Source organism: Balaenoptera musculus, chromosome 9 (assembly GCF_009873245.2).
Source record: "Balaenoptera musculus isolate JJ_BM4_2016_0621 chromosome 9, mBalMus1.pri.v3, whole genome shotgun sequence".
NCBI lineage: Eukaryota > Metazoa > Chordata > Mammalia > Artiodactyla > Balaenopteridae > Balaenoptera > Balaenoptera musculus.
The window spans coordinates 87,603,442-87,629,504 of NC_045793.1; the positions used below are offsets into that span (position 1 = coordinate 87,603,442).

General features: G+C 37.2%; 2 protein-coding genes across 4 annotated transcripts in view; one reads left to right on the top strand and one right to left on the bottom strand.

Annotated features, from left to right (window-relative positions):
* Positions 1 to 26,063, bottom strand: part of FBXL13 (F-box and leucine rich repeat protein 13) — a 165,435-nt gene that overhangs the window by 106,094 nt on the left and 33,278 nt on the right. Inside the window, exons 6-7 of the mRNA XM_036862957.1 lie at positions 12,904 to 12,999; positions 10,314 to 10,446 (exon numbers count right to left, since the gene is read on the bottom strand). Coding sequence (XP_036718852.1) covers positions 10,314 to 10,446; positions 12,904 to 12,999 — 229 coding nt within the window. The remainder of the gene's footprint in view (positions 1 to 10,313; positions 10,447 to 12,903; positions 13,000 to 26,063) is intronic.
* The window catches only part of LRRC17 (leucine rich repeat containing 17), a 99,511-nt gene that overhangs the window by 27,263 nt on the left and 46,185 nt on the right, over positions 1 to 26,063 (top strand). The window contains exons 3-7 of one of the 3 annotated variants that reach the window (XM_036863665.1): positions 660 to 815; positions 4,134 to 4,507; positions 4,986 to 5,227; positions 6,744 to 6,819; positions 21,088 to 21,227. In XM_036863665.1, the coding sequence (XP_036719560.1) occupies positions 660 to 815; positions 4,134 to 4,507; positions 4,986 to 4,988 (533 nt within the window). In that variant the 3' untranslated portion in view covers positions 4,989 to 5,227; positions 6,744 to 6,819; positions 21,088 to 21,227. Of the gene's footprint in view, positions 1 to 659; positions 816 to 4,133; positions 5,494 to 6,743; positions 6,820 to 21,087; positions 21,228 to 26,063 lie in introns of those variants that run through there. The other 2 variants (XM_036863663.1, XM_036863664.1) reach the window with 2 other exon arrangements.

Below are 26,063 nucleotides of genomic sequence, written 5' to 3' on the forward strand. Positions count from 1 at the left end.
GGAGCAAAGGAGGACGATTCTTTCTCCAGTTTTAGCATCCAAGGAAAGGAGAAATAAGGTAACCGCCTGAGGGTCATCAAGGTCGAGGGCTTTTTGTTTCTTTTTTAGGATGGCAAGATCCGAGCTTATTTGTTGACAGAAGGAGTCTGAGGAGAGGGATAAAATGAAGATGCAACAAAGAGGCAATAATTACTAGTGAAAGCTCTCAGAGGAGTGGGAAGGGAATGGGAGGGGACGCAGGTAGAGTGGTTTGATTTGTGGGTTTCATTTTGTTTCAGCTTTCTGTTTTTAAGAGCGTCCCAGGTGATTCTAACAGACGGCCAGGCTTGAGCCCCACCCCTCACCGCCTAATGCCCAGCCAGCTGAGCTTCACTGCCTGCTGTCGTGCTCCTGATTTCTTGCCGCCTCTAGGAAGTTTCTCAGAACAGTTCAGCAGGGAGTGATATCTGCTCCTCTAAGTGCGATGCACTTGGTTCGCTGGGCTTTGGTGGAATTTAGCATATCCTGAGGCTTGTTCATATAGTAATGTTCTTCGGCTTTAGATGGGATATCCTTTTCCCCTTCAAGAGCTGACTCCTCAGTCACACAGGGGTAAGAGTGAGAGAGCAAATGGGGGCAAGAGGAGAGCTTGATAACCTGAACATTTTTATTTTTTCCAGAGTTGAAGAAAGTTCCAAACAACATCCCTCCAGACATTGTTAAACTTGACTTGTCACACAACAAAATCAACCAACTTCGACCCAAGGAGTTTGAAGATGCTCATGAGCTAAAGAAATTAAACCTCAGCAGCAACGGCATTCAATTCATAGATCCCGGTGAGTTCCACAGAATAGCCTTTTAAACAGGTGACGTGTGTTCTCTGCTTTTTTGTTATGGCAACATTTATAGTAAATACAATTTAGTTTTTAAAAAACTAGTAAGAAGTTTGAATTTAAATTAAACATGATGCTTATAGTAGAACTTGCTTGGCACTCAGAAATATTTGCCGAACTGTTGCTTTATGAAGTATGTAATAAGCAACGGTCATTCAATTGGTCCAAATAAAAGAAGTGTTTTGTAGAATATATTTTAAAAATAAGAGTGTATGGCTAGGGCTTTCCTGGTGGCGCAGTGCTTAAGAATCCGCCTGCCAATGTAGGGGACACGGGTTTGAGCCCTGGTCCAGGAAGATCCCACGTGCCACGGAGCAACTAAGCCCCTGCACCACAGCTACTGAGCCTGCGCTCTAGAGCCCACACGCCACGACTACTGTAGCCTGCGCGCCTAGGGCCCATGCTCCGCAACAAGAGAAGGCACCACAATGAGAAGCCCACGTACCGCAACAAAGAGTAGTCCCGGCTCACCACAACTAAAGAAAGCCCGCACGCAGCAATGAAGACCCAAAGCAGCCAAAAAAAAAAAAAAAAATAGGGTATGTGGCTAGTGGTCAATAATATGCTAAACATGTTGTGATTTTTAAAAGGAAATTCAGATCTGGCATTTTCTTTGCTTTTCATTAAGTCCAAACTTATTTAAAGTAAGACTTTAACTTGTTTAAAGTAAACTTGAAACAATCTGCTAAGCAGAATAAATTAAGCTCATAAAATTAAGATCTAGTGTGCTCATAAATTAAGATAAAATGTGCTCAAACTAGAGCCAGATGGATTTTATCTAATCCTAGATCAAGATCAATTCTCTTTTCAATCCTTCAAATCTCTTCTCCATTTGCTAAGCAAAGCCTCTGACAAAAATGAGCATGGTAAGTTAACACACTGAATTTTAGAAAGAACTGAGAATTACTGCAATGTTGATCAGATTTGTAATGTACATAATATTTGTGCCTTCACAATTTGAAAAGCTCTGTCTTTAAAAATGTGTATTACTACTATTAATAGTGCAATATTAATGTCATAAACATTTTGAGTACAATTGTTTCTTGTTTTCTTAAAGGTAATTTAATACCATTAACAGAACATTAGGATTTTAACATTGTAGAAGTAAAAACTGAAAATGAATATTCTAGAGCTACCAAGGCATATTTTAGTATTAATAACATTTTTAAATATTAAGAAATCATAATTTTTAAAAAATTTCAAAGGAACAGCAATATGCTACACTCATACCTTAGCCTGTACAGATAGTGTAAACTTGGGAGTATCTTCAAATTTTGAGATCAAAAGCAATTTTCATTTTACAGTGAATAAGAATACTATAGAGATACTCTTCTCCCAAATGAAGCAATCATTGTATTAGTGTGCAGGTCAGTCACTGGTAGCCGGTCTCCACAAAGCCAGGCCACAGGGTGAAGAATCTGGAGGTGGAGATCCTCTTTTGCTCGATGAGAACCAAAGAACTGCAAGACAAGCATGCCTGTCTCGGGTCCCTGGGCAAGTGTCTAATTTCCCCCCGCTCACCCGCATGCAGCAACAAAGACCCAACGCAGCCAAAAGTAAATAAATAAATTTTTTTTAAAAAAAAGAAAAGAAAATTGTGAGATCATTAACTCACAAAATGTTAGCAAATTTTTTAAACTGCAGTGTCTTCAGAACTATCATTGCAAGGGCTGACCTTTTGTTCCTCCTCCCCAGCCACCTGCTCCCCTCTCCCGATGACCCAAGTCATTGCTTTGCACCAAAGTAGACTTCTTTTAGGGGGAATTAAGGGTTTTGTCTGATAACAAATGATATGAAAATAGTTAATGGTATTAGTTTGAGAGCATATTTTTCAAATTCAAAATAAGGGCACTGTATGCTCTAATGAGAGTATTTAAAAGAGCAATGATAAAATGTTTGAAACAGAAACAAAATATTTGAAATGAGCGTTGACCTGTAAATTCTAGAGTACCTGGTCAGTTTACATCAACTGAAGTAGGGATAATTTAGGTTTAGATTTCTTTACTCTCAGAGGGGAAAAAAAAGCTTTTTGTTGTATTATTTTGTGTTATGTGTTTGATATTTGTTTTAATTATCCACCCTCCAGCAGAATTAAATACATATGGATTCAAAGCTGATAGGTACCATAGCTTGCCAAAATACAACCAGATGTCTTCAAAATGCTGATAAAAATTTTTTTGGTTTTGGACAATACAAGAATATAATTCCTTCTCCCTGGGAAGGAAACTGGGAAATGGCTATTTTCTAGGCATTTTCAGAGTTATATCCCAGAGAGCTGTCAAATCACCCTCAAACACGTTTCTCATTTTTTATGCACTTATGTCTTACATTTGAGATATTTTCCTAATTCATGCCTTTTTTGTGGCATCTTTCCAGTGAGTATTAAAAAATGCACATGAGCACAAAGTACATTTTTAGAAAGCTAACTTAAAACTGATTTTTCAAATAAAATATTGTATTCTAGTCAGTTTAATCAAGGGGAAAGCTTTGTCTGAGTACAAACATATTTCAGAATTGTGCGTTTAGACACGTATACTGTTAGGGAAATATAATTAAAACCGAAGTCTTCACCCAACACAGAAATCCTCTCCACAAAGGTAGTAGAGAAAGAAGATTCTTTTATTATTGAATAAGCATTAAACCAGAATGTGATGTACATCACAGGCAATCTGCTAAGAGATTGCAGAGACAGAAAGAAATCTCACCCTTTGTATAGCCAAGCAGATACAACCTAACACATACGTGTTTTCAGGATAAACGATAACTAGTTCTTAAGTAAGAAGACTGACAGCACCGTTTGTCAAACTTTGTTCATTCTAACATTACTCGCAAGTGAGTTGGCATCTGTGTTAGCTAATTGGCTTTATCAAGCGGAAAACAAACTTCTATCTTTATGGCAAGAGGTAATTTTGTGACTTGGAAGAAGGCTCCTACCCTCCCACAGAAACTGGGAGACAGGTGTTATCTCCCTTGATGTTTCCATTTCAAAGAGATGGCTCCCAGGTTCTTAAGAAGGACGATCCTCATAAAGCTGAAAAAGGCCTCTTTAGTCTTCTAAAGGATATGTATACATTTCAAAGAGAAGAGAAAGTACTTGCAAGTTTTCTAAAGTAAGAACTCTGAGAAAAAGGAGGGGAGGGAAATCTTTTCCTTTATTTTCAATAGAGAGAATTAACTCTCTTATTTTTAATTTAAATTTATCCTTATACAGTGCACTTAACCCAATTACTCATTGGTTTAATAAATATTTTCTGTTTCTAGCTGCTTTTTTAGGACTCACACATTTAGAAGAGTTAGATTTATCAAACAACAGTCTGCAAAACTTTGACTATGGAGTATTAGAAGACTTGTATTTTTTGAAACTCTTGTGGCTCAGAGATAACCCTTGGAGATGTGACTACAACATCCACTACCTCTACTACTGGTTAATGCATCACTACAACGTGCACTATAATGGCCTGGAGTGCAAAATGCCCAAAGAATACAAAGGGTGGTTTGTGGGAAAATATGTTCGGAGTTACTACGACGAATGCCCCAAAGACAAATTACCAGCATACCCTGAAACATTTGACCAGGATACAGAAGATGATGAGTGGGAAAAAATACATAAGGATCACACAGCAAAGAAACAAAGTGTAAGAATCACTATTGTGGGATAACTTAGAAATTGTTCTGGTTGCAGCTAATTTTGTATTTGCTAAGCTGGTGTTGGAAAACCGCATGTTTACATTTTGATTAACTGTTTTACCTATTTATGCAGGGTTGCCCAGCTAAAGGAAGGTTCCCTTAATTATTATTATTGTTGTGACAGTATAGTAATCAAGGGAATACTCTCATCCTGCTTGCCTGCCTGTTTGCAGAACAGCTTTTGATGATGATTCCACACTGGTAACCTGCAGGAGTTGGGTCCTAATGATGGCGTTAGAAGGTCATAATGTTCTGTATAAATGTTTTTACTGCTTTTTGAAAATGAAAAAAAAACCTGGTTCATTTTTACATGCTTTTCAAGAGCTGCTTGTACATACCTAAAGATGATCAAAATGAAGAGATACAAATGCTTAGTAATAATAAAATGTAATTCTCTCCCCTCTGCCCCCCAACTTTTTTTTTCAGTAAGTCTGCTTATGCATTGAATAAATTTCCATTTCCGATTCCTGTGCACTCCAAAATGAGGTCCTGGTAAACCCAAATTCTCAACTACTTTTCACTGATCCTTGCAAAAAACTGTCAAGCTAGACCTGAAGGAGAATTGCCACAGGCAATAAGCCAAGAATCTGAGAATTATATTAGAGACCGCTCAGAAGATGGGACTCTCAGAAGCAGTTGTAGATGATGTGAACATGAGCTCTGAACAGGTATAAACACTAGTAAATGTGGAAACAGCACTGGTTTTTTAAGAGTTCAGACTAGGAAGCTACCTGTTAGTGGGAAGGATCTGAGAGCCCTTCCTGCTAAGCTAATATGTCAAGGAACATGAAACAGGATGAAATTAGGATTCAGGGTCAGGATTTGGGATGAAAAAGAAGCAAACAAAAAAGGAAGTGATATCAGAAGCAACTGAGGGCAGAGGTGGTACCCAAGAGAAGCCCCATGATTTGCGTCACAGGTTAAAATTAGATCACCTGGAGAAACAATCACCAGAAAGAGAGGAAGTGTCTGGAGACTGACCCCCATCAGTTTGTATTTTGATAGTACTGTACTATTAGAAAAATAAAATGAAAAGAAATATGTACATATCATTAGAAATACCACTTTTTCCTTTTTATGCAGATTTTCTTTTCACTGAGTTGAATATATTTCCATTTCTTATATCAAGGTATTCATACAAAGCTTAGCAACTGGTCTTATCTGATACTTGTACAAATTTCCAAAGTATAGAACATGGTAAATAACAAATAGTATTGAGCATTTCTTTTTTTTTTTTGGCTGCACCACGCGGCTTGCAGGATCTTAGTTCCCCAACCAGGGATTGAACCCAGGCCACAGCAGTGAAAGCACCAAGTCCTAACCACTGGTCCTCCAGGGAATTCCCTTGAACATTTCTTAAACACCTATTAGAGGCCAGACACTGTGCTAAGAGCTTCACGTATTCTATTTCTGATTCTCACAAGATCCCTCTGAGGTACATAATATTATCTGCCTTTTCTAGATGAGGAATCCAAGGCTTAGAATGTAGGTAACTTGGATAGAGCCACAAACCTGGCAGGTGGCAGAGCCTGGATTCAGGTCCGCCTAAGTCCTTTCTACTGTGCAAGGCTACAGAGCACTCTAAACGTTACCTTTAGTCATGGCTGCCTCACATCAGAACTTCCAGAAGCAGACACTAAAAGAATAGTAGGTGCTTTTTCTCCTGAAACACCTATGAGGGCGGGCGATAATCTTTGGATCAAGTCAGTTAATTCTATTAATATGTATGGGAAACCAAGAGAGTGGGAAGCTGAAACAATTGCTGGAGCTGGTGGTTCAGGAAATGACGCTGGATTGTAAGGTTCTAACCGCTATGCGCATTTTATCAATGGTTTGGGTCAGGGTGGAGACTTAGAAATACTGGTTCTCAATGCAGATTCTCACATTGTTCAACATGAGGTATTGAAGGTAGCTGTTAAATTTGAAGTGTTACCAGAGAGATGTAATAAATTCACTTATTGTTGATGAGCACTCAGAGTGGAATATTAAAGAAAACATCCAAGATTCGATGGTGGAGAAAGCCAGGTGGGACCTCAGTGGAAGGCAGAGGCACACAGTGGGAATGTAAGGGTTCTGGAAGGAAATAAGGGCATTAAATCTGATTCAGAGAAAGGACTCAAGTTACTCTCTGGCTTAATTTTTGGAGGCTAGCTGGGAATTTTATTGGTTTATTTTTATATTCAGGATCATTCCCAGGGATCTATTTGAAAATAAAGCTCTGGAACACATCATGATAGAAATTGATCCAGACCATCCAAAAGTAAGTCATTTAGAATTGCTAATATCTCCCAGGGCCAAAATTTAAATACATTTTTAAAAGCTTAAAATTTGCTCTTTTTTTGTATCAGAGTTTATATTTTTTCAGGGAAGCATAGTTGATCAGTGGTGGAATTAATAATTAGATACCTCCTCTTCTGCTAATTTCTTTTTTTAATTAGTTTGTATTGGAATATAGTTGATTTATAATGTTACGTTAGTTTCTGCTGTACAGCAAAGTGAATCAGTTATACATATACATATATCCACCCTTTCTGCCAATTTCATACTTGATTGATTAATAACTTGCCTTTGCAACTTCCTTCTGTCCAAGAGGTGATGAAATTCAAGAGTTTTTTTTAAAGTATATTTTATGGTAGTCAAAAATAATACAATCCTGAGATCTACATATTTGAACATATATGTTTAAATATCACTTGAGTTTTTATCCAAATACCCAAGTGTGGTTTTTTTTCAACTAGTTCTAAGAGTCTTTGATTTTTCTGAAGTAAATAAGATTTACTACAAGCTGAGTTCTCCTGAGTCCTAAGCCTGAGTCAGCTCTGACTTAATTCTTGATTATTTGGGAAAGATATTTAACATTAAACAGTTCAGATTATTCATTTACTAACCATCCCCTCCTCTGGAGTTTATGCCCTGGATCAATTAACATCTGTTTCTGAGAAATCTGAACAAGTCTCCTGCTCTAGCAAATAGAAGCAATTCAGTAATGAGAATCTACTTGCCTAAATTCTGTGAGATGTTGGGGCTTCTTTCTGCAGGAGGTGGAGTGTTGGTGAATGATGTAATATGTATATGATGTAATATGTATCAGTCAACAGTGTAACAAGGGAACTCCCGTAAGACCATCAGCTGCCTTTTCAGCAGAAACTCTGCACGCCAGAAGGGAGTGGCATGATATTTTTAAAATGATAAAAGGAAAAAGAATAATCTACTCAAGGCTATCATTCAGATTCAAAGAAAAGATCAAGAGTTTTATAGACAAGCAAAAGCTGAAAGAAACTGGGTTTGCAAGAAATGTTAAAGGGACTTCACTAAGTGGAAAAGAAAAGGCCACAACTAGAAATATGAAAATTACAAAAGGAAAAATATCTCATCGGTAAAGGCAAATATACAGTAAAGGTAGCACATCAACCACTTATAAAGCTAGTAGGAAGTTTAAAAGACAAAAGTAGTAAAATCATCTATATCAACAATAAGTAGTTAAGAGATGCACGAAACAAAAGATGTAAACTATGATGTCAAAAACAAACTTGGGGGGAGTAAAAATGCAGGGTTGTTAAAATGCATTCAAACTTAAGAGATTAGGAACTTAAAATAATCAAATATGTATAAAGATTGCTGTATATACACCTCATGGTAACCACAAACCAAAAATTTATAATAGATACACACACACAAAAAGAGAAAAAAATCCAAACAAAACACTAAAGATAGTCACCAAATCACAAGGAAAGAGAGCAAAAGAAGAAAAAAGTAACAAATTGGTTTAAGATGGCAGACTAAGCACGTTTCAGTTTTCCTCTCCTACCCAAATTACAAGAAATAAATGATTTTTAATCTACAATATCCTTGGAAAACAAAAAGGAATGGTCTTGGTGGATCAGAAATTAATAATTCCTAAAAATCCAAAGGCAGACATGACCAGATTGAATGAGGAACATGCATAAGATGGCTGCTGTAAAAGGTGGAGCAGCATGATATCTTTATGAAGGGTGTGTCCCAGAAATTAAAAGATATAATAATATTAACACCATTCTCATTAAAAATATGAGAAAAGGACTCAAGAACAAGACAAAATGGCTGCATATCCTTGCTACAGAAAAAAAAGAAGTAAAAGATATAAGAATAGAAATGAATGGAAATAAAACTGTTAATATTTCCAGATGACATGATAGTCTACCCAGAAAACCTGAAAGATTCAACCAACAAACTATTAAAACCAAGAAGATAGTTTAATACGTGATCAGGTAAAATAACATCATATATAAAACTACTGCTTTCTTCAGCACCAGCAATAACCAATTAGAATTATTCCATTTTGTAGTTTTTCTTTTTCAATTAAAAAAATATTACAGATAACAGTTGAAACCCCTTGTGAACCTCTTCCCCATTTCATTCAACTCTCTCCACCTCAGAGGTAACCACTATCTTGCATTTGGGGTTTTTGATTCCCATGCATGCTTTTTATATTTTACTGTGTGTGTGTGTATGTACGAGTGCCCTTGAATATATAGTATTGAAATTATTTCAAATATAAAGTATATGGTATTATTTTACACATTGAAACGTTGTATACAAATGGTATTAGATTATGTATATCATTCTGCAACTTGCTTTTGCCCATTAATATCTTTAGACTCATCCATGTTGATATTTACATGTGTTTATGGCATTCTTTCTCATTATCTGAAGTCAACATGGATATATACTTTTTGAAATCTATTTTTTCTCTCATTTCCAGAAATACACATGGAAACTTAAAAATATACCTCAAAGGACATATGCGTTAATGCAATGGGCTGAATGTGTCCCCCCAGAATTCATATGTTGGAATCCTAACCCCCAATGTGATGGTATTAGGAGGTGGGACCTTTGGGATGTAATTAAGGTGGAACTGTCATGAATAGGATTAGTGCCCTTACACAAGGTATTCCAGAGAGCTCTCTCTCCTGCTCTCTACCATGTGAGGATACAGGGAGAAGACGGAAGTCCACAACCCAGAACAGGGCCCTCACTAGAGCCCAACCACGTTGGCACCCTGATCTTGGACTTCCAGCCTCTAGAACTATGAGAAATAAGTTTTTATGGTTTATAAGCCACCCAGCCAAAATGGAACTTTATTATAGCAGCCTGAACTAAGACAATTAAATACAGACTTCACAAAACAGTTTGGAAAAAACTGGAAATAACCTCAATGTCCATCAATAGGAAGAAAGTTAAATAAGTTACAGTATAGCCATAGTATGGGAAAATAATTTAGTAGTTCTATATGTACTGACATGAAAAGATTTCCAAGACATAATAGAAAATATAAGACAGTATGACCCCTTTAATGTTAAAAGTTAAAATTGTGTATTTTTAATCACAAATACATAAATGTATTTTAGAAAAACAGAAAGACTGATAATGTTGAGTACCATGGGGTAAGTGAATGGGTTTGAGGGAGATGAAGGTAGATTTCTGCTTCTACTCTCTATTGTTAGAATTTCTTTAATGAGAAGTTCTTATATTGTATTTTTTTAGTGGATAAACTAATGACATATAGATAGAAAAATGTTAGACAAAAAAAAAAAAAGCAGTCAATAAGAATGACCAAAGGACCAACTCCCAGGGCATACAATCCAGCAAGAGCTGACTATATTATAGGACTTTTAAATAGTTTTAGTAGGCATTGTTATGGCCTAAGGTGGTAATTGAAGTTTCCATTTTAAAATACAAGAAAGCAAGGCAAGCAGTTGTAATGAACATACTTACTGACAGATCTCAAAGTTTTCAGTCGGAGAACACAACCACGAAAATTCAAGCAAAGCACATTTAGACGCCACCTTTGCAAAGTAGACACTATGTGTTTATCTGTGATTATATTTTTTACTGCGGAAAAATCAATCTAAAAAGGATAAACAAAAACATTAAGAAATGAGAGAGATCTTTTGCATGTAAAACTTTTAAAATATTTTTAAAGCATCAGAGAACTGAAATTTCTTCATCTCACCACTCAATTTTTTTTTTTTGTTTGGGTTTTTTGTGGTCATTCCCAGGCTTAATTACAAATAGATTTTTTTTTCATGGTCATTCCTAGGTTTAATTAAAAACAGATTCCAAATGTCCAGTCCAGGTTGACAGCTGGGAGGGCAGGGGTCTCACATCCACCCCTCAACAGAGTCAACTGTCTTAGAGTGGCCTGGAAGCGCCCCTATAATTCCAGGTGAGCCCCAAGGCTTCCCCCTTCTTCAATGTCAGTGAACCCTCCTGAGTTCATCATTAATGTGTGCCTGCTTTTTTCATGAGCACAAACTATACATTGAGTCCTTGACTATGGGAAAGACAATTTAGAGTGTGTGGTCTATACTGGCCTTTTCATAACTCATAATTTGAAGGGGGTAGTTCTAGAGAAAAGGAAAGATGACCTGAGTGTACCTGGCTGATTATATGTAAAATTGAAGATCACAGAGGTTTATGTGAGCTCCAAATGGCCAGGGCTGGTTGATAAACAATAACATAGTATTTTTTTAATTGAAGTATAGTTGATAACAATAACATAGTATTAATACTATCTTTCAGCTAAAAGGTTAGGTATATGAACATCCACTTTCTCATTGCCTTCTGAATAAAACTATTCTTTGTGCTAAAATGTTTGTTATAGTTGCGCCACATTTGAGCACTCACAAATAAAGGAAAAAATAACTGCAAATGAAGGACAACGCATAATTGAGGAAAGAGAAATTTGCTGAACATAAAGCAGCTTAACTGCCTATCCTGGCTTTGTTCTTCACTGCCATATGCTCATATTTTCTTCATCTCTACCCAATGAAGTCTTGGCAGAAGTGCTGGCTTTTTCTGCCAGTTTTCTGCAAGATTTGTCCTGATTTTAATATTGTACATGTTCTTTCTCTTCCAGATCATTTGGATTTATTTATTTTTCTTCTTTATTGCTTTTCCAAAGGAAAAGGTAACACCTAATCTGTCACATAAGTAAGAGATTTATTACTTTAAATCAGTGGTTCTTAGTGTGGTCCTGGGACCAGTAGCATCAGCATCACCCAGGAACTTGTTGGAAATGCAAATTCTCAAGCCCCAGCCCAGACCTACTAAGTCAGAAACTCTGGGGGTGGCAACCATCAATCTGTCTTAACAATCCCTTCAGATGATTCTAATGCATTCTAAAGCTTAAGAATCACTGCCTTCAACTAAAAATACATCTAAGACAGGAATACTAAATTTGGTAGCTAAGAGGGGTTAACTAAGACAGAAGCACATTTTCTTATTGCCATTGCTGCATAAGGTGAGAGTAGAGCAGTATAACCAAGAATGGGATGGTGTTCTGATGAGATGTAAAGATTCTGAGTTGACTTATGGAGCTAGATTCCCTGTACCTTGTCAACTCCTCTTAGTTTCTTTGTCCAAGTTTCTGCAGAATGGCCCCGACCACCTATTCATGGGTCAGTCTGAGCACATGATATCATTTGTCCTCCAATCAATAGCAATTAAGGAGGGGTGGTGAAGCCAGCTATTTACTGGACTTAGGCGACAAGGAAAATGTTACCACTCCAACATTTGTTGATGGCATAAATGATCACAGTTGTTAAGATTAAAGCAATTTTCCAAGAAAAAGAAAAGAAAGGTCGTCAGGGATAACACATGCTTATTTTCTGTTGTTGGCTAAGACCTACCACCCAATGTCTCTTTGGAATGAAAAATACAAGCTTGTTCTAGTTTATGAGAATAGTACAAAAATAGTGCAATGACAAGAACAGTACACAGGCATGAGCCTAGGAGTCCACATTAGAAAATTCCTGAGTGTGTGTGTGTACATGTGCATGAAAATACACTAAGAATTATCAAACAAGCTTTCCTTACATGTTGTATATTTTAGCCCTATTTCATGCTCAGTAATTTTTTTCCTTTACTCCATATTTTGTGCTGCTTTGTTATATTTTTTGAACCAACAATAATAGCTAATATTTATTGAGTGCTGCCTACATGCCAGGCTCTACAGTAAGCACCTTGCTTGCATTTTCTCAATTTATCTCTGGAGCTCCTTGAGTAAGGCAATGTTAAGCCTAACTCAGATATAGTGGACCTTTGTTTCAATCCAAAAATAATATTCAATTTATTTCTACTATTTAAATTAGAATATACTCATATTGAATCTCTTCAAATAACATGTTTTTATATTGTCCTTCAGGCTTGTGCCTGGACAAAAGAGAAACAAATGCACCTACTTTTTGTGGCCCCATGTTGTGGAGCAGGGAAGAAGGTAGTCCCCATTACAGGTGGCTTTATAGCAGTCTATTCTCCTTTGAGAACTAGAATAAAGACATGGCTTCAGGTCGTGTCTACTTACACCGTTCCACAATGAGCTCATTTGTGTCATCAACAACCAGGAGTGATTAACTTGACCACATATTACCACATCTCTTAAACTGAGGTAGGAGAAAATCTAAACACAAAGAAAAAAATTCATGATTTTGAAAAAATATGTGAATTTTGATCTAACTCTTCAATTTACCATTTTGTGTGAGTGTGTGTGTGTGTGTGTGTGTGTGTGTTAATAATGGTAATGTAATCCGTATATTGTGCTAGCAGGGGTTTATGTGCTTGAATTTTATCTGAAGGTGGGAATTTTATCTAGAGTTCTAGAACTTATCTGATGATGCCTTTGATATAATGTGATCAAATTGATAGTTGAAGAAGGATGGTGAGGAAGATAGGTAGATTTATTTTATTTTCTGAATGAAAGTGGTATTCTGCTAGAAAGTGAATAATTTCCCTAAATAGTAGCTGGTACTACATAGAAGGCATTCAATAATTATTTGCTGAACTGGATTCTTTTTAAAGTTATAGGATTCCTGGGAAAGATCAATAAACCCACTTTGGCTTCTATTTCTAGAAAAATGGTAGACTAGAAAATCTGGAAATCCTCTGGATACAAAACATCAGTAAATGCTACAACAAACATTTTAAAAAATATTTCCTTTTTAAATTTTTTAAAATTTCAGCTTTATTGAGGTATATTGACATAAAATTGTAAAATGTACATCATAGTGAGTTGATTTATGTATACATTGTAAAAGGATTCCCCCGTCTAGTTAAATTAAACATATCCAACATCTCACATACTTATCTTTATTTATTTATTTTTATGAGAACATTTCAGTTCTACTCTGTTAGCAAATTTCAATTATACAACACAGTGTTATCAACCATAGTCATTATTTAGTTGACTTTAGATTACTTTTAATCTAAAGTGTATTAGATTATTTATCTCCCTGTATTACTTTAGATTCTCAGACCTTATTTATCTTATAGCTGAAAGTTTATACCCTTTTTCCAAACTCCCTATTTCCCCTACCCCATAATCCCTAATAATCACTTTTCTACTCTCTAAAACAAACATTTGTTTTTAAAAAATAACTGAGTTTTCCAGAAAGCAAGGAAAATATCCAGGGCCCCAGTCTTTGTAAACCCAGACGCACAATAAGATATCCATGCCATAGCTGCTTAGGATGGGAGAACGGTGGAGGTGGTTGCTGCCTTTCATAACAAATAGGTTCAGATTTTACTGGCCATGCAGGGACAGAAAAAGTTACCAGGCTTATACAAAGCTGGAGGTCATAACTGAGTCAGAGAGAGAAAGAGAAGGAGACAGAGAAAGGGAGAGAGAGAAATCCAGGATTATAAAAAAGAGAGATGTAAAAACAAAACAAAAAACTGCTATTGACAAGAGAAAAACTAAAGTACCTAGCCTGGGATGAAAAAAATTTCCCAAAGAATTTGTAACCAAAGACCAGTTATTGTGTGTGTTGGAATTTGAATTTTAATTATTTGTGGGATCTAACTTGAATTTATTAACTTTGTAATTGTATTTGATACATTAACATGAAAAGAGTTTCCAACTTGGTAGTAACTATGGGGCATTTGGCAGAAATAAATACCCTCTCTCTAAAGAAGCACACCCTCAAACCTGGCCTTGTAGAATTCCTACAGATTAAGCCACAACAAAATGAGCTCTCAATAAAAATTACAAAACACCGGAAGGAAAAAAAGTCCAACAAGAGTCAACAACAGAAAAACAATAACTTCATGAATAAAATTGTCAGTAATCATGAAAACATTAAGGTGATGAAGACAAAAAAATTCTTGAGAAAAGCTATTGTTGAAAGAGGACTGGGCAGATTTATAAAGAAACCAAATAAAATTAATGGCAATTAAAAACATAATGATTGAAACTAAAAACTCAACAGATGAGTTAAATAGCAGAAGAGACCCAGCTAATACAAGAAATAGCAAACTGGATTATGTATAATGAAATTACACAGGATAAAGCACAGAGAGATAAGGAGATGGAAAATATAAAGGAGGTTAAGAGACACATTATATAACATAAAAAGGTCCAATATTCTATATATCTTTATAGAATTTCCAGAAGGAAGGAACAGAGCGAATGGAATCAAAGCAAAACTCAAAAATATTACAGGCAAAAATGCTTTAGAACTGATGAAAAGCAACAATTCTCAGATTTAAGAAGCACAAGAAATCCCAAACAGGATAATCAAGATACCATGGGTTTGTAGTGAAATTGCAAAAGGCCATAAGCAAAGGAAAACCTTAAATGCAACCGGAGACAGATTACCTACAGAAGAATGTCACTTAGCAGTCGCAGAAAGCATAGTCAGCAGAAAATACTTACCAATCTCAGACACCACATGCAAGTAAATTACAACTCAAGGATGAGTATTAAGTAAAGACACTCTACGACAAAGACTGAGGGAGTTTGCCTCCAATAGACCCATCACAAAACAACTTCTAAAGGACATTGAAATCAGAGGAAAGGAGTGAGATGAAATAGTAATGATGGGCAAAGAAATTTAATAAGCATAAGGGTAAACCCAGCAACCTTATAAAAACATATAAGGATGATGACACGTGGGAGTACAAAAATCAAGGGACAAAACCACTAGAATATATTCATATTCTAAGACTGGAGAAAGTAATCAGAGTTAAAATGTTCTAAATTCCATTAATTAGTCAGGAAGAAAGTATAGCTATTAATTTACTTTAGGCTTTATTAAGGTAAATGCACATGTCAAAAATATTTAAGAGAAGCCATCGAAATAGTGGAAATAGAATGGATATCTTCTAACACATGAAAATGGGGACAAGGGGGTAGCTTTTAAAATTCAGTAAATAAAGGCAGGAAAGGACAAAACAGAAGCACATAAAAGAGAATAAATAGTATAAAATAAGATGAGAAAAATGGATCTAAGTATATCTAGTAATAATAAATTTAACAAAATTCACTGCTTGGAAGACAAAGATTATCCCTAATAATGCTTTTGCTTTAAAGTTTTCCCCTCTGATATCAATATAGCTATCAAATTTCCTTTCAGTTGTGTTCATCTTGTTCAGTATTGTATTTTAGGTGGATTTTTAAAATTTATTTGATAAAGAGGGTCACTACATTATAATTAAAGAAAACAATTCAAATAATTTACTAAAGATATATAACAATTCTAAATGAAAGTATCCAGTAGTATAGCTGCAAAGATGCAAGGAGAAATTGACAAATCCACAATCATGATGAAAGATTATATCAAAATTCTCAATTGTTGATAAATCAGTGTGAGTAAGTAAAAATCCTTCCTGGATTCCTCAGTGCTCCTGTAAAAAGCTCTAGCCTCTGGAGACAGAAATCTATATGATAAAAAGGTAATGTTTTGTCTTCACTTCCTCTATAAACATTTTACTTTCCACATACTATGGAGATTAGATCTGTAGCTATCTGTCTAGTTAACTTCTCTGATCTAAAAGGATAATAAAACTTCTCTTGTCTCCCCAAGAAGGTCAAATGTGTATAATCTGGCCTAGTTCCCTAGGTCAAGCTCCCAAGATGTCAGGAAGTTCCCTAATAATTTACATTCAAGGAGATATGTGTCCCAGGACCTGGAAGACATCTATAGATCATAAAAGCTAGAGACACTGGTGCTTATCTGGCCCTTGGAGAGATGTATTTACAAGCAGTCCTACCTCCCTCTTTTACTTATAAGGACCCTTGTGATTACATTGGATCCACCTAGATAAACAAGGAAAATCTCACCATCTCAAGATCTTTAACTTGAGTCTGCAAAGACTCTTGCCATGTATTCACAGGTTCTGAGGATTGGGGGGCGGGGGTGGGCGGGTAGCAGGGGGGACTGTTATTCTGCCTATCAAACTATGTAAGGAAATGATAAACACTAAATTTAAGAGAGCAGTTACTTTTTTTTTTAAAGATCTTTACTGAAGTATAATTGCTTTACAATATTGTGTTCGTTTCTGCTGTATCACAAAGTGAGTCAGCTATACATATACATATATCCCCATATCTCCTCCCTCTTGAGTCTTCCTCCCATCCCCCCATCCCACCCCTCTAGATGGTCGCAAAGCACCGAGCTGATCTCCCTGTGCTATGCGGCTGCTTCCCACTAGCTATCTATTTTACATTTGGTAGTGTATATATGTCCATGCCACTCTCTCACTTCATCCCAGCTTAGCCTTCCCCCTCCCTGTGTCCTCAAGTCCATTCTCTACATCTGTGTCTTTATTCCTGTCCTGCCCCTATGTTCTCCAGAACCTTTTTTTTTTTTTTTTTTTAGATTCCATATATATGTGTTAGCATGCAGTATTTGTTTTTCTCTTTCTGACTTACTCTGTATGACAGACTCTAGGTCCATCCACCTCACTACAAATAACTCAATTTCGTTTCTTTTTATGGCTGAGTAATATTCCATCGTATATATGTGCCACATCTTCTTTATCCATTCGTCTGTCGATGGACACTAAGGTTGCTTCCATGTCCTGGCTATTGTAAATAGAGCTGCAATGAACATTGTGGTACATGACTCTTTTTGAATTATGGTTTTCTCAGGGTATATGCCCAGGAGTGGGATTGCTGGGTCATGTGGTAGTTCTATTTTTAGCTTTTTAAGGAACCTCCATACTGTTCTCCATAGTGGCTGTATCAATTTACATTCCCACCAACAGTGCAAGAGGGTTCTCTTTTCTCCACACCCTCTCCAGCATTTATTGTTTGTAGATTTTTTGATGATGGCCATTCTGACCATTGTGAGGTGATACCATATTGTAGTTTTGATTTGCATTTCTCTAATGATTAGTGATGTTGAGTATCCTTTCGTGTGTTTGTTGGCAATCTGTATATCTTCTTTGGAGAAATGTCTATTTAGGTCTTCTGCCCATTTTTGGATTGGGTTGTTTGTTTTTTTGATATGGAGCTGCATGAGCTGCTGCTGCTTGTATATTTTGGAGATTAATCCTTTGTCAGTTGCTTCGTTTGCAAATATTTTCTCCCATTCTGAGGGTTGCCTTTTTGTCTTGTTTATGGTTTCCTTTGCTGTGCAAAAGCTTTTAAGTTTCATTAGGTCCCATTTGTTTATTTTTGTTTTTATTTTCATTGCTCTAGGAGGTGGGTCAAGAAGGATCCTGGTGTGATTTATGTCATAGAGTGTTCTGCCTATGTTTTCCTCTAAGAGTTTTATAGTGTCTGGCCTTCCATTTAGGTCTTTAATCCATTTTGAGTTTATTTTTGTGTATGGTGTTTAAGAGAGCAGTTACTTCTAAGTGAGGGGGGAAAATGCAGTTAGAAAGGCTTTAATTGTATTTGTTAAGTTTTATTTCTTAAACTGAGTAGTGATTACACAGGTGTTCATTATATTATATTTCTTTGCATGCCTAAAATATTTTATTTTAAAAACCTCACTTTTGAATAAAGTACCTAGGAATAAATTTAACTAAAGAGGTGGAAGACTAGTACCTTGAAATTTCTTTCTTTACTGAAAGAAATTAAAGAAGACCTAAATAAATGGAAAAATATCCCAAGTTAATAGATTGGAAGACATAACAACAATAACAATAAAAGAAATTTAATCAGACTTTGAAATCTGCCTATGAATAAACACCAAAAACAAACAAACAAACCCACAGGCTCAAAGAGTTTACAGGACTATTCTATAAAATATCCAAGGAATAGGTAATAATAACACGAATAATATTAAGATGTCAATACTACCCAAAGTGATCTACAAATTCAGTATAATCCCTATCAAAATGCCAGTGGTCCTTTTTTTTTTCCAGAAACACAGAAAAGCCAATCCTCAAATTCATATGGAATTGCAAGGGGCCTCAAGTAGCTAAAACAATTTTGAAAAAGAAAATCAAATTTAAAGGAGACACACTTCCCAATTTTGAAACTCATTACAAAGCTATAGTAATCAAAACTGCATGGTACTGGCATAAGGATAGGTAAATAGACTGTTGTAGTAGAATTAAGAGTATATAAATAAACCAATACATCTATGGTCAATTGATTTTTGCAAGGATGCCAAGAACATTCAATGTGGCAGGAACAGTCTCTTCAACAAACAGTGCTGGGACAACTGGATATCAAAATGCAGAAGAATAAATTTTGGACCTCCTACCTCACATCATACACAAGATTTACTCAAAATGGATCAATAACCTAAATGTAAGGCTAAAACTCTGTAAAACTCTTAGAAGGGAACATAGGGGTAAATCTCCATGACCTTGGGCTTGGCAATGAACTCTTAGATATGACAACAAAATCATGAGCAATAAAGGAAAAAATAAGTTAGGATTCATCAAAGTTTAAAACTTCTGTGCATCAGATGACTTTATCAGAAAGTAAAAACTCTACCTTTTGTCTGTATGTGCTGCAAAGGGAAAAATGTGCCACAAATTAAGTCAGTCATTGAAATGGCCTAGAAGTACTGGAAAGGTATTATGGTCAATCAGATGGCCTGAAAAGTGTACCTGTACAGTTTTGCACATATACTATACTTGAGGAAGTATTATAATAGACAGGGTTTATGCCCAGGGGTAAAAGCAACCTAGAAAAGAGAAGTAGCAGCACAGAATAGCAGTAAAAGTGTAGGGCCAAATTTCTGAGACTGTAAGCAATGTGAGAACAAGTGACTTGTGTAAGAGTTGGGTAAGAACAACTTGGAGTAAGAGGGGGCCAGAAAGCAAAGCCCTAAGGGTAGCAAACTGTAATAGAACTAATGAAGACATAAAGTCACTGAAGAGAGCACCTCTGAGTCTCCTCAACACACAAGGAAATGGACACGCCACTGCTCAGGGTGGATTGAGCCTTTATTCCAGAGTCACTGCTACTTCTTGGAAGGTTACTGTCTTAGTTTCCCAAGGCTGCTGTAACAAATTATCACAAACTGTGTGGCTTAAAACAACAGAAAAGGGTACAAGTTTGAAATCACAGTGTTGGCAGGGCCATGCTCCCTCTGAAGGCTCTAGAGGTGGCTCCCTCCTTGCCTCTTTCTAGCTTCTGCTGTTTGCTGGCATTCCTTGGCATTCCTTGGCTTGTAGCTACATCACTCCAATCTTTTTCACATGGCTTTCTTCCCTCCTGTGTGTTTCTGTGCGTCTAAATCTCCCTCTCCTTTCTTGTATGAAGAGACCAGTCATTAGATTTAAGACCCACCCTAATCCAGTGTGATGTTATCTTAGCTAATTACATCTATTTTCAAACAAGGTCACATTCTAAGGCTCTGGTTGGACATGAATTTTGGAGTGATACTACTCATTTCAATTACCTAACTTCCCTGAGTCCATTTCCACATCTGCAAAATGAGGGTCTTTGATGAGATAATCTCCCAAAGCCTCTTCCATACTGAAAATTTTATGATTACTGTTGTGATTCATGGCCAGATCGTTAAAACTAGACTTCCAATTGTATTGCCATTGTGTGATCTTTAATGTTAAGTTTAAAAGGTTTATTTTTCCCATATCATGTAATTAAATTACTTTTAAATGAGAATTCTAACAGAATATTATTTATAACCAAAAGAAAGTCCATTTCTAACTGGATTGTACCCATCATCCAGGTGCAAAAATGGAGACAGACTTTTTTTTTTTTTTTAATTTTATTTATTTATTTATGACTGTGTTGGGTCTTCGTTTCTGTGCGAGGGCTTTCTCTAGTTGCGGCAAGTGGGGGCCACTCTTCATCGCGGTGCGCGGGCCTCACTATCGCGGCCTCTCTTGTTGCGAACGGAGCACAGGCTCCAGACGCGCAGGCTCAGCAATTGTGGCTCACGGGCCTAGTCGCTCCGTGGCATGTGGTATCTTCCCAGACCAGGGCTCGAACCCGTGTCCCCTGCATTGGCAGGCAGATTCTCAACCACTGCGCCACCAGGGAAACCCCCAAGAGACAGACTTTTATATGAAAGGCATTCCTGCATTCTTGTCTACCTAGTAGAAAAGCAAGGGGCTAATAGAAAAAGACCATATAATGCCATTTCCAATATGTGGTATTAATTTATTCACTAGTTCATTTAACACTTATTGTTAAGCACCTGCTCTATGACAATCATACCTCACTAATTCTATAGAACATTACCCAGAAATATTTAAGAGGCAGGTTTTCCACATCTCAGTGTGGAATAAATTTTTGTAAAGAATTTAAGTGCAATTACCATAAACTTACACTTTCTCCTAGGGAGTCATGCCATTGTTGTGCAATATATATTGAGAGTTCTAAAACATTCATATGCGTTTACACTTGGAAAAACGGAAAATAACTCCACAAGGAACAGGGGCTGTTGCCAACATGGAAACCTGGGAAGAACATCAGGGCAGGTGAGTGTGGATTTCTAATTCAATTCCATAGAAAATTACTGTGTGGTTATTCTATGCAAGGGATTCTAACAACAACAGCAAAAAAACTGACAAGATGTGACAGAGAATAAAAAGCGAAGTTTTAAGAAAACTTAATACCATGAAACTATATATAAGTATCAAGTATGAGGCTATTCAGTCTTCCTATTTAATATGTATCAGTCAGTACCCACTATGTGCCAGGTGGAGTTGGGATCTTTAGGAGAGGAAAGAACACCTAGTGGTCGTGAAAACATAGTGAGGTGAGCTAGAGAAATGAAAGCCCATATCACAAGGGAATTGGAGGGATGTAACAAAGAAGACAAAATAGGAGAGAAGAACCTCGCACCCCTAGTAGGGGGAGAACAAAAGAAAAAGAATTCACAAGTTCAAGGAAGCCTGCTCTGCCTCCTAAGCAGTCAAAACAGGTGCTGGTGGTATATGATCCCAGCTAAGGAATATGGCAGCAGCTGGAAGAAGAGTCTACCTAGAGTCTGAGACCTTTCACACTTAATGCCCCCTCCTCACTCCTCCTGACTCACGTGGTAATGAGTGACACTTGCAAGAGACCAGGAATGGTTCCTGGGATGGGAGACTATGAAATGTTGACAGTAAGCTGAAGCACCAGGTGTACAACAGATATTTTCATTTTGACCTCAAATGATAGAACTAGCATCCCTGAGAGGAAATCAACAGCTGACAGGTTTCAGCTTTATGTAAGGAAAGTCCTCTAGGCTAGTCCCTTCTAGCACAAAGACTCTATGATTTTAGGATTTTGTAATTCTCTGCTCTCCCAAGCAAGCAAGTTCCAAAAGAAAAGAATGTATAATGGTCATGGTGAGAATTAAATATATTCTCTAGCCCTCTGTGGTGTTCGATTGGTATTGGAACACATATCAGCACATGTGTTCCACATAAGAGCAGGGAGAAGGATCAGGGAAGAGCTAAAATGAAGTGGGCTGACTAGGAAGGATGTCTGCTTACTGACTATGATAGAACATTGAGTGTGTTACCAAGGAGATACTGTTGGAAGAGATGAACTTTAAGTTCCTCCTAGACAAAGATTCTGTTATTCTAAGATTTTGTAATTCCTTGCTTTCCAAGACAAAACAGCTCTTAAAAAAAAAAGAACTTCATGAGAATTAAATCTATTCTCTAGTAATACCAGCACTCCCTACTTATTTGTTAGATTGCCTGGATAGTAATGCATTTCATGTGGGAGTTCTTGCTGTAAGCACAGTGGAAACCAAACAAAAATAAGTCCAGACACTATTGGCACTGGAGGGGAAAAATGTTACAGTATAAATCTTCTAAATCAGACACGATTTATGCATCACAGAATTATGCGACAGTGTGCACCATCAAATAACTGTAGCAATGCCTCCTGAGCAACTGTATAGCACTCGGTTTACAAAATGCTGTAACGTGCATGCTGGCCAAGTCATTCTGCAAGGCCTGTATATTCAAGTTGCTTGGTAAAGCTGAAGAGGGATTCCCTTCAGGTCAAGATATCTGTATTTCTTGAGGTTTATACAAGAGAAAAAGTAGAAATGAGAAAAACACGCCTGTGAAAGGCTGATTTCCACTAAGCTAAGTCAGGTACCACTCACTGGTACCTCTATCCAGTGACTGAGTAGGTGAGTCTGTTAGTGAGCTCTAAACCAAGAGACCATACCTCAAAGCTGGAGAAATGGAAAAGATCCTTCCTCTTGATGGAAATAAGATATAATAAAAATTAAAGGTTCAGTTTTGGTCCATTACACATAATGTGCCAAAGTCTATATCACAACCTTCAGGTAGGCCTGGTCCTCTGCCCGAGAATAAAAGAACGATGGAGGGATGTGAAAACCCAAACCCTTCCTCTTTCTAAACCTATTAGGTGGGACTAACACAGTAGGCCTCTGAGTGGAATGTGAGTAATAGCCGCTCCCAGAGGAGGGTGTCCACTTAGGAGGGCTACCCAGTGTGGATGTTTGAGCTTCAGTGGGGGAGGCGGGCATCCAAGTGAGGCAGGGGTGAGGGGTGAGGGCATGGTGTCGGAGGTGGGGCACCAACAGCATGAGGAAGCTGGCCTGGCACAGGGCTTAGAGCCCAAGTGCACAGGAAGGTGATCTAGTCAAGCAATGGGGACCCCAGGAGAGATAAGGCAGGTGGTCACCCTGGGGGGGTTGGGGGGGAGATGGAGCTTAGTGGTGTGAGAAGCACATCGATTCTTGAGATGAGGGACTGGCCTGTGTGGAATGTCAGAACCAGAAGAGTGTAAGGAGGGTGGTACTTGCACAGGAAAGGAGGCCGTGACGGTAGGAGATTGGTACATATGGGGAAGAGGTGGATAGATCAACTTAAAAGGCTAGGAAATTGGGAGCCAGGTTTCTCCCTCTAGGAGAAGGGTGAAAAGGAAGAGTGTGGAAAGGAAGAAAACTAGAATGAACCCTGTAGTGTTACACTGGAATTGGGTATTGGTGGGAAATCATGGTTTTCGATTATACACAACTAGATAAATAGGGGAGGCTAGAAGCAGGAGAATCATCCCCTGAAGCTCATGCAGAGTGGACTCTTGAACCAAATCAAGGTTCTGTTAACAAGAAAGAGGGGAGGGATTGACTATTCAGCAGCAAACATCTTGCCAGTCCACCACCCAACAGATCATCAAAGTAGGGAGCAAACACCTTTAGCTTCAGGACGCTTTCACCACCTCTTTGATTTCCTGGGTCTTACTCACTGACCTATAGTATTTCTAGGTTATTGCTAGACCAGGGGTCAGCAAACATTTTCTAAAAAGGGCCAAAGAGTAAATATTTTGACTTTGTGGGCCAAGAGGAAATGTCCTCAACTCACTGAACAACAAATCACCAAAAGATGAATGGTCTTTTTTATTTAACATCTGAAAATGTAAAAACTATTTTTAGTTAGAAACTCATACAAAAATAGGTGGTGGTGGGCAGGTTTGTCCCATAGGCCACAGTTTGCCACCCTTGCTGTAGACCATCCCCATCCTCAGCACTCCCAAGATGGGCCCAGCTTGGTGGGTCTTCTGGGACTTAACCTAAAAGAGCTATGGCATCTGCAAGATCCCTTGGGGCAAGCCAAATTCTTAACCCTATTTGTTTCTTGTCACCCCTGTCCTGAGGGCAACCTGTGTCCTGGTTAATCAGAACAAATAGAGCCAAATTTAGGGACAAGAAATGAAAAATCCCCAAAGATCTTTTTTGGCAACACTGCTTTGCCTCAAAAGGGCCAGTTTTCACAATTCCCAGAGATTAAAAATAGAGTTCTGTTAGAATGTGAATATATTTAAACATTCACTAGTAATCGAGGTCATCATTAGGCAGCTTAGGCATAAGTGCTTTTAAATGTCAGAATAAACCTCTTGGGTCCATTCCACCATTGACTGTCTACCAGTGGGATTGTTTAGTATTGGTTTAGTATTGGTAGGCTCATTTGCAAACATTATAGCTCACATCAGCTTTATCCCCATTATACAAATCAGGAAACTGAAGGTCAAAGAGATTAAATTACATGCTGTAGGTTACACAATGTCTCAGTCAGCTCAGGCTACTATAACAAAATACCATAGACTGAGTGGCTTGAACAACAGACATTTATTTCTCACAGTTCTGGAGGCTGGGAAGTCCAGTATCAAAGCACTGGCAGATTTGGTTCTTGGTAAGGGCTTTTTTCCTGGCTTGTAGACAACTGCCTTCTTGTTGTGTCCTCACATGGTAAAGAAAGGAAGCTCTGGTGTCTCTTCCTCTTCTTCTAAGGGCAGCAATCCCATTATGGGGCATCTACCCTCATGACCTCTTCTAAACCTAATTATCTCCCCAAGATCCTACTTCCTAACCATCTCATTGGGAGTTAATACTTCAACGTATGAATTTGGTAGGGGCACAAACATTCAGTCCATAACACACAGTTATCCAGAGCTCAGATTCATACTTTGATTTTCTAAATTTAGGATTCATTTCCCTACACAATTTCCACTGAAACTTTACCCCATTCTAGAATGATATATTGTTCTCACCTGACTGCCACCTGCCTAGAATAGAATGAGTCATAAAACACCTTTCAGCATAAATTTTAATCCTCACCGTATAACCTCTATTTTGAATATTTTTCCAAAGCCTCATAATTATTGGACATTTTCCAATCATAAACTACTTGACAGTATGAAAAGACTTTCACCATTTTTCTGACAAATTCTCCTAAGAGATATTTGTGTCAAAATTCTGCAAACACCCATTTACTTGAAGAAAAAATTTGTTTGAAAGTAAACCTCAATTGTTTAATGAAGTCATTCTCCTCATCCAAAATCAAAATGGAACTTTTACCAGTACAAGGTCAAGAGTTTTCTGTTCCCTGTTTAAACTAACCATTCCTTTTTGCACAACATCTAATGTCAAAAAATATAACAACACTTTCCCTTCCAAACAGAGGAAAATTTAACCATATCCCATTAGAAATAGAACTCCCAAGAGTAGAACACTTAACAATTAATCTGCTTCCATGGCTAAATTGCATGTTCTATTTAAACTTAATCTTTAAAAAATTTAAATATTATTTCAATTCCTGGACCATTCGTAGCAACTATCTTGTTCTGCTTACCCAAAGTAGGACATTCTAGAGAAGCTATTTGTGTTTTTAATGCAGTATTTCTGATGTATAAAATGGTAGATATTCTAAAAACTGTGAGCTTCTTCTCATGTATATAGAATCTTAAGGAAAAATAATAAATTAATGTGAGTTTTTCACTCTGTATCTTTCTTCTATTTCTCCCTAACTTAAACTTATTCTCAAAGGAGATATATGCTCTCTAGG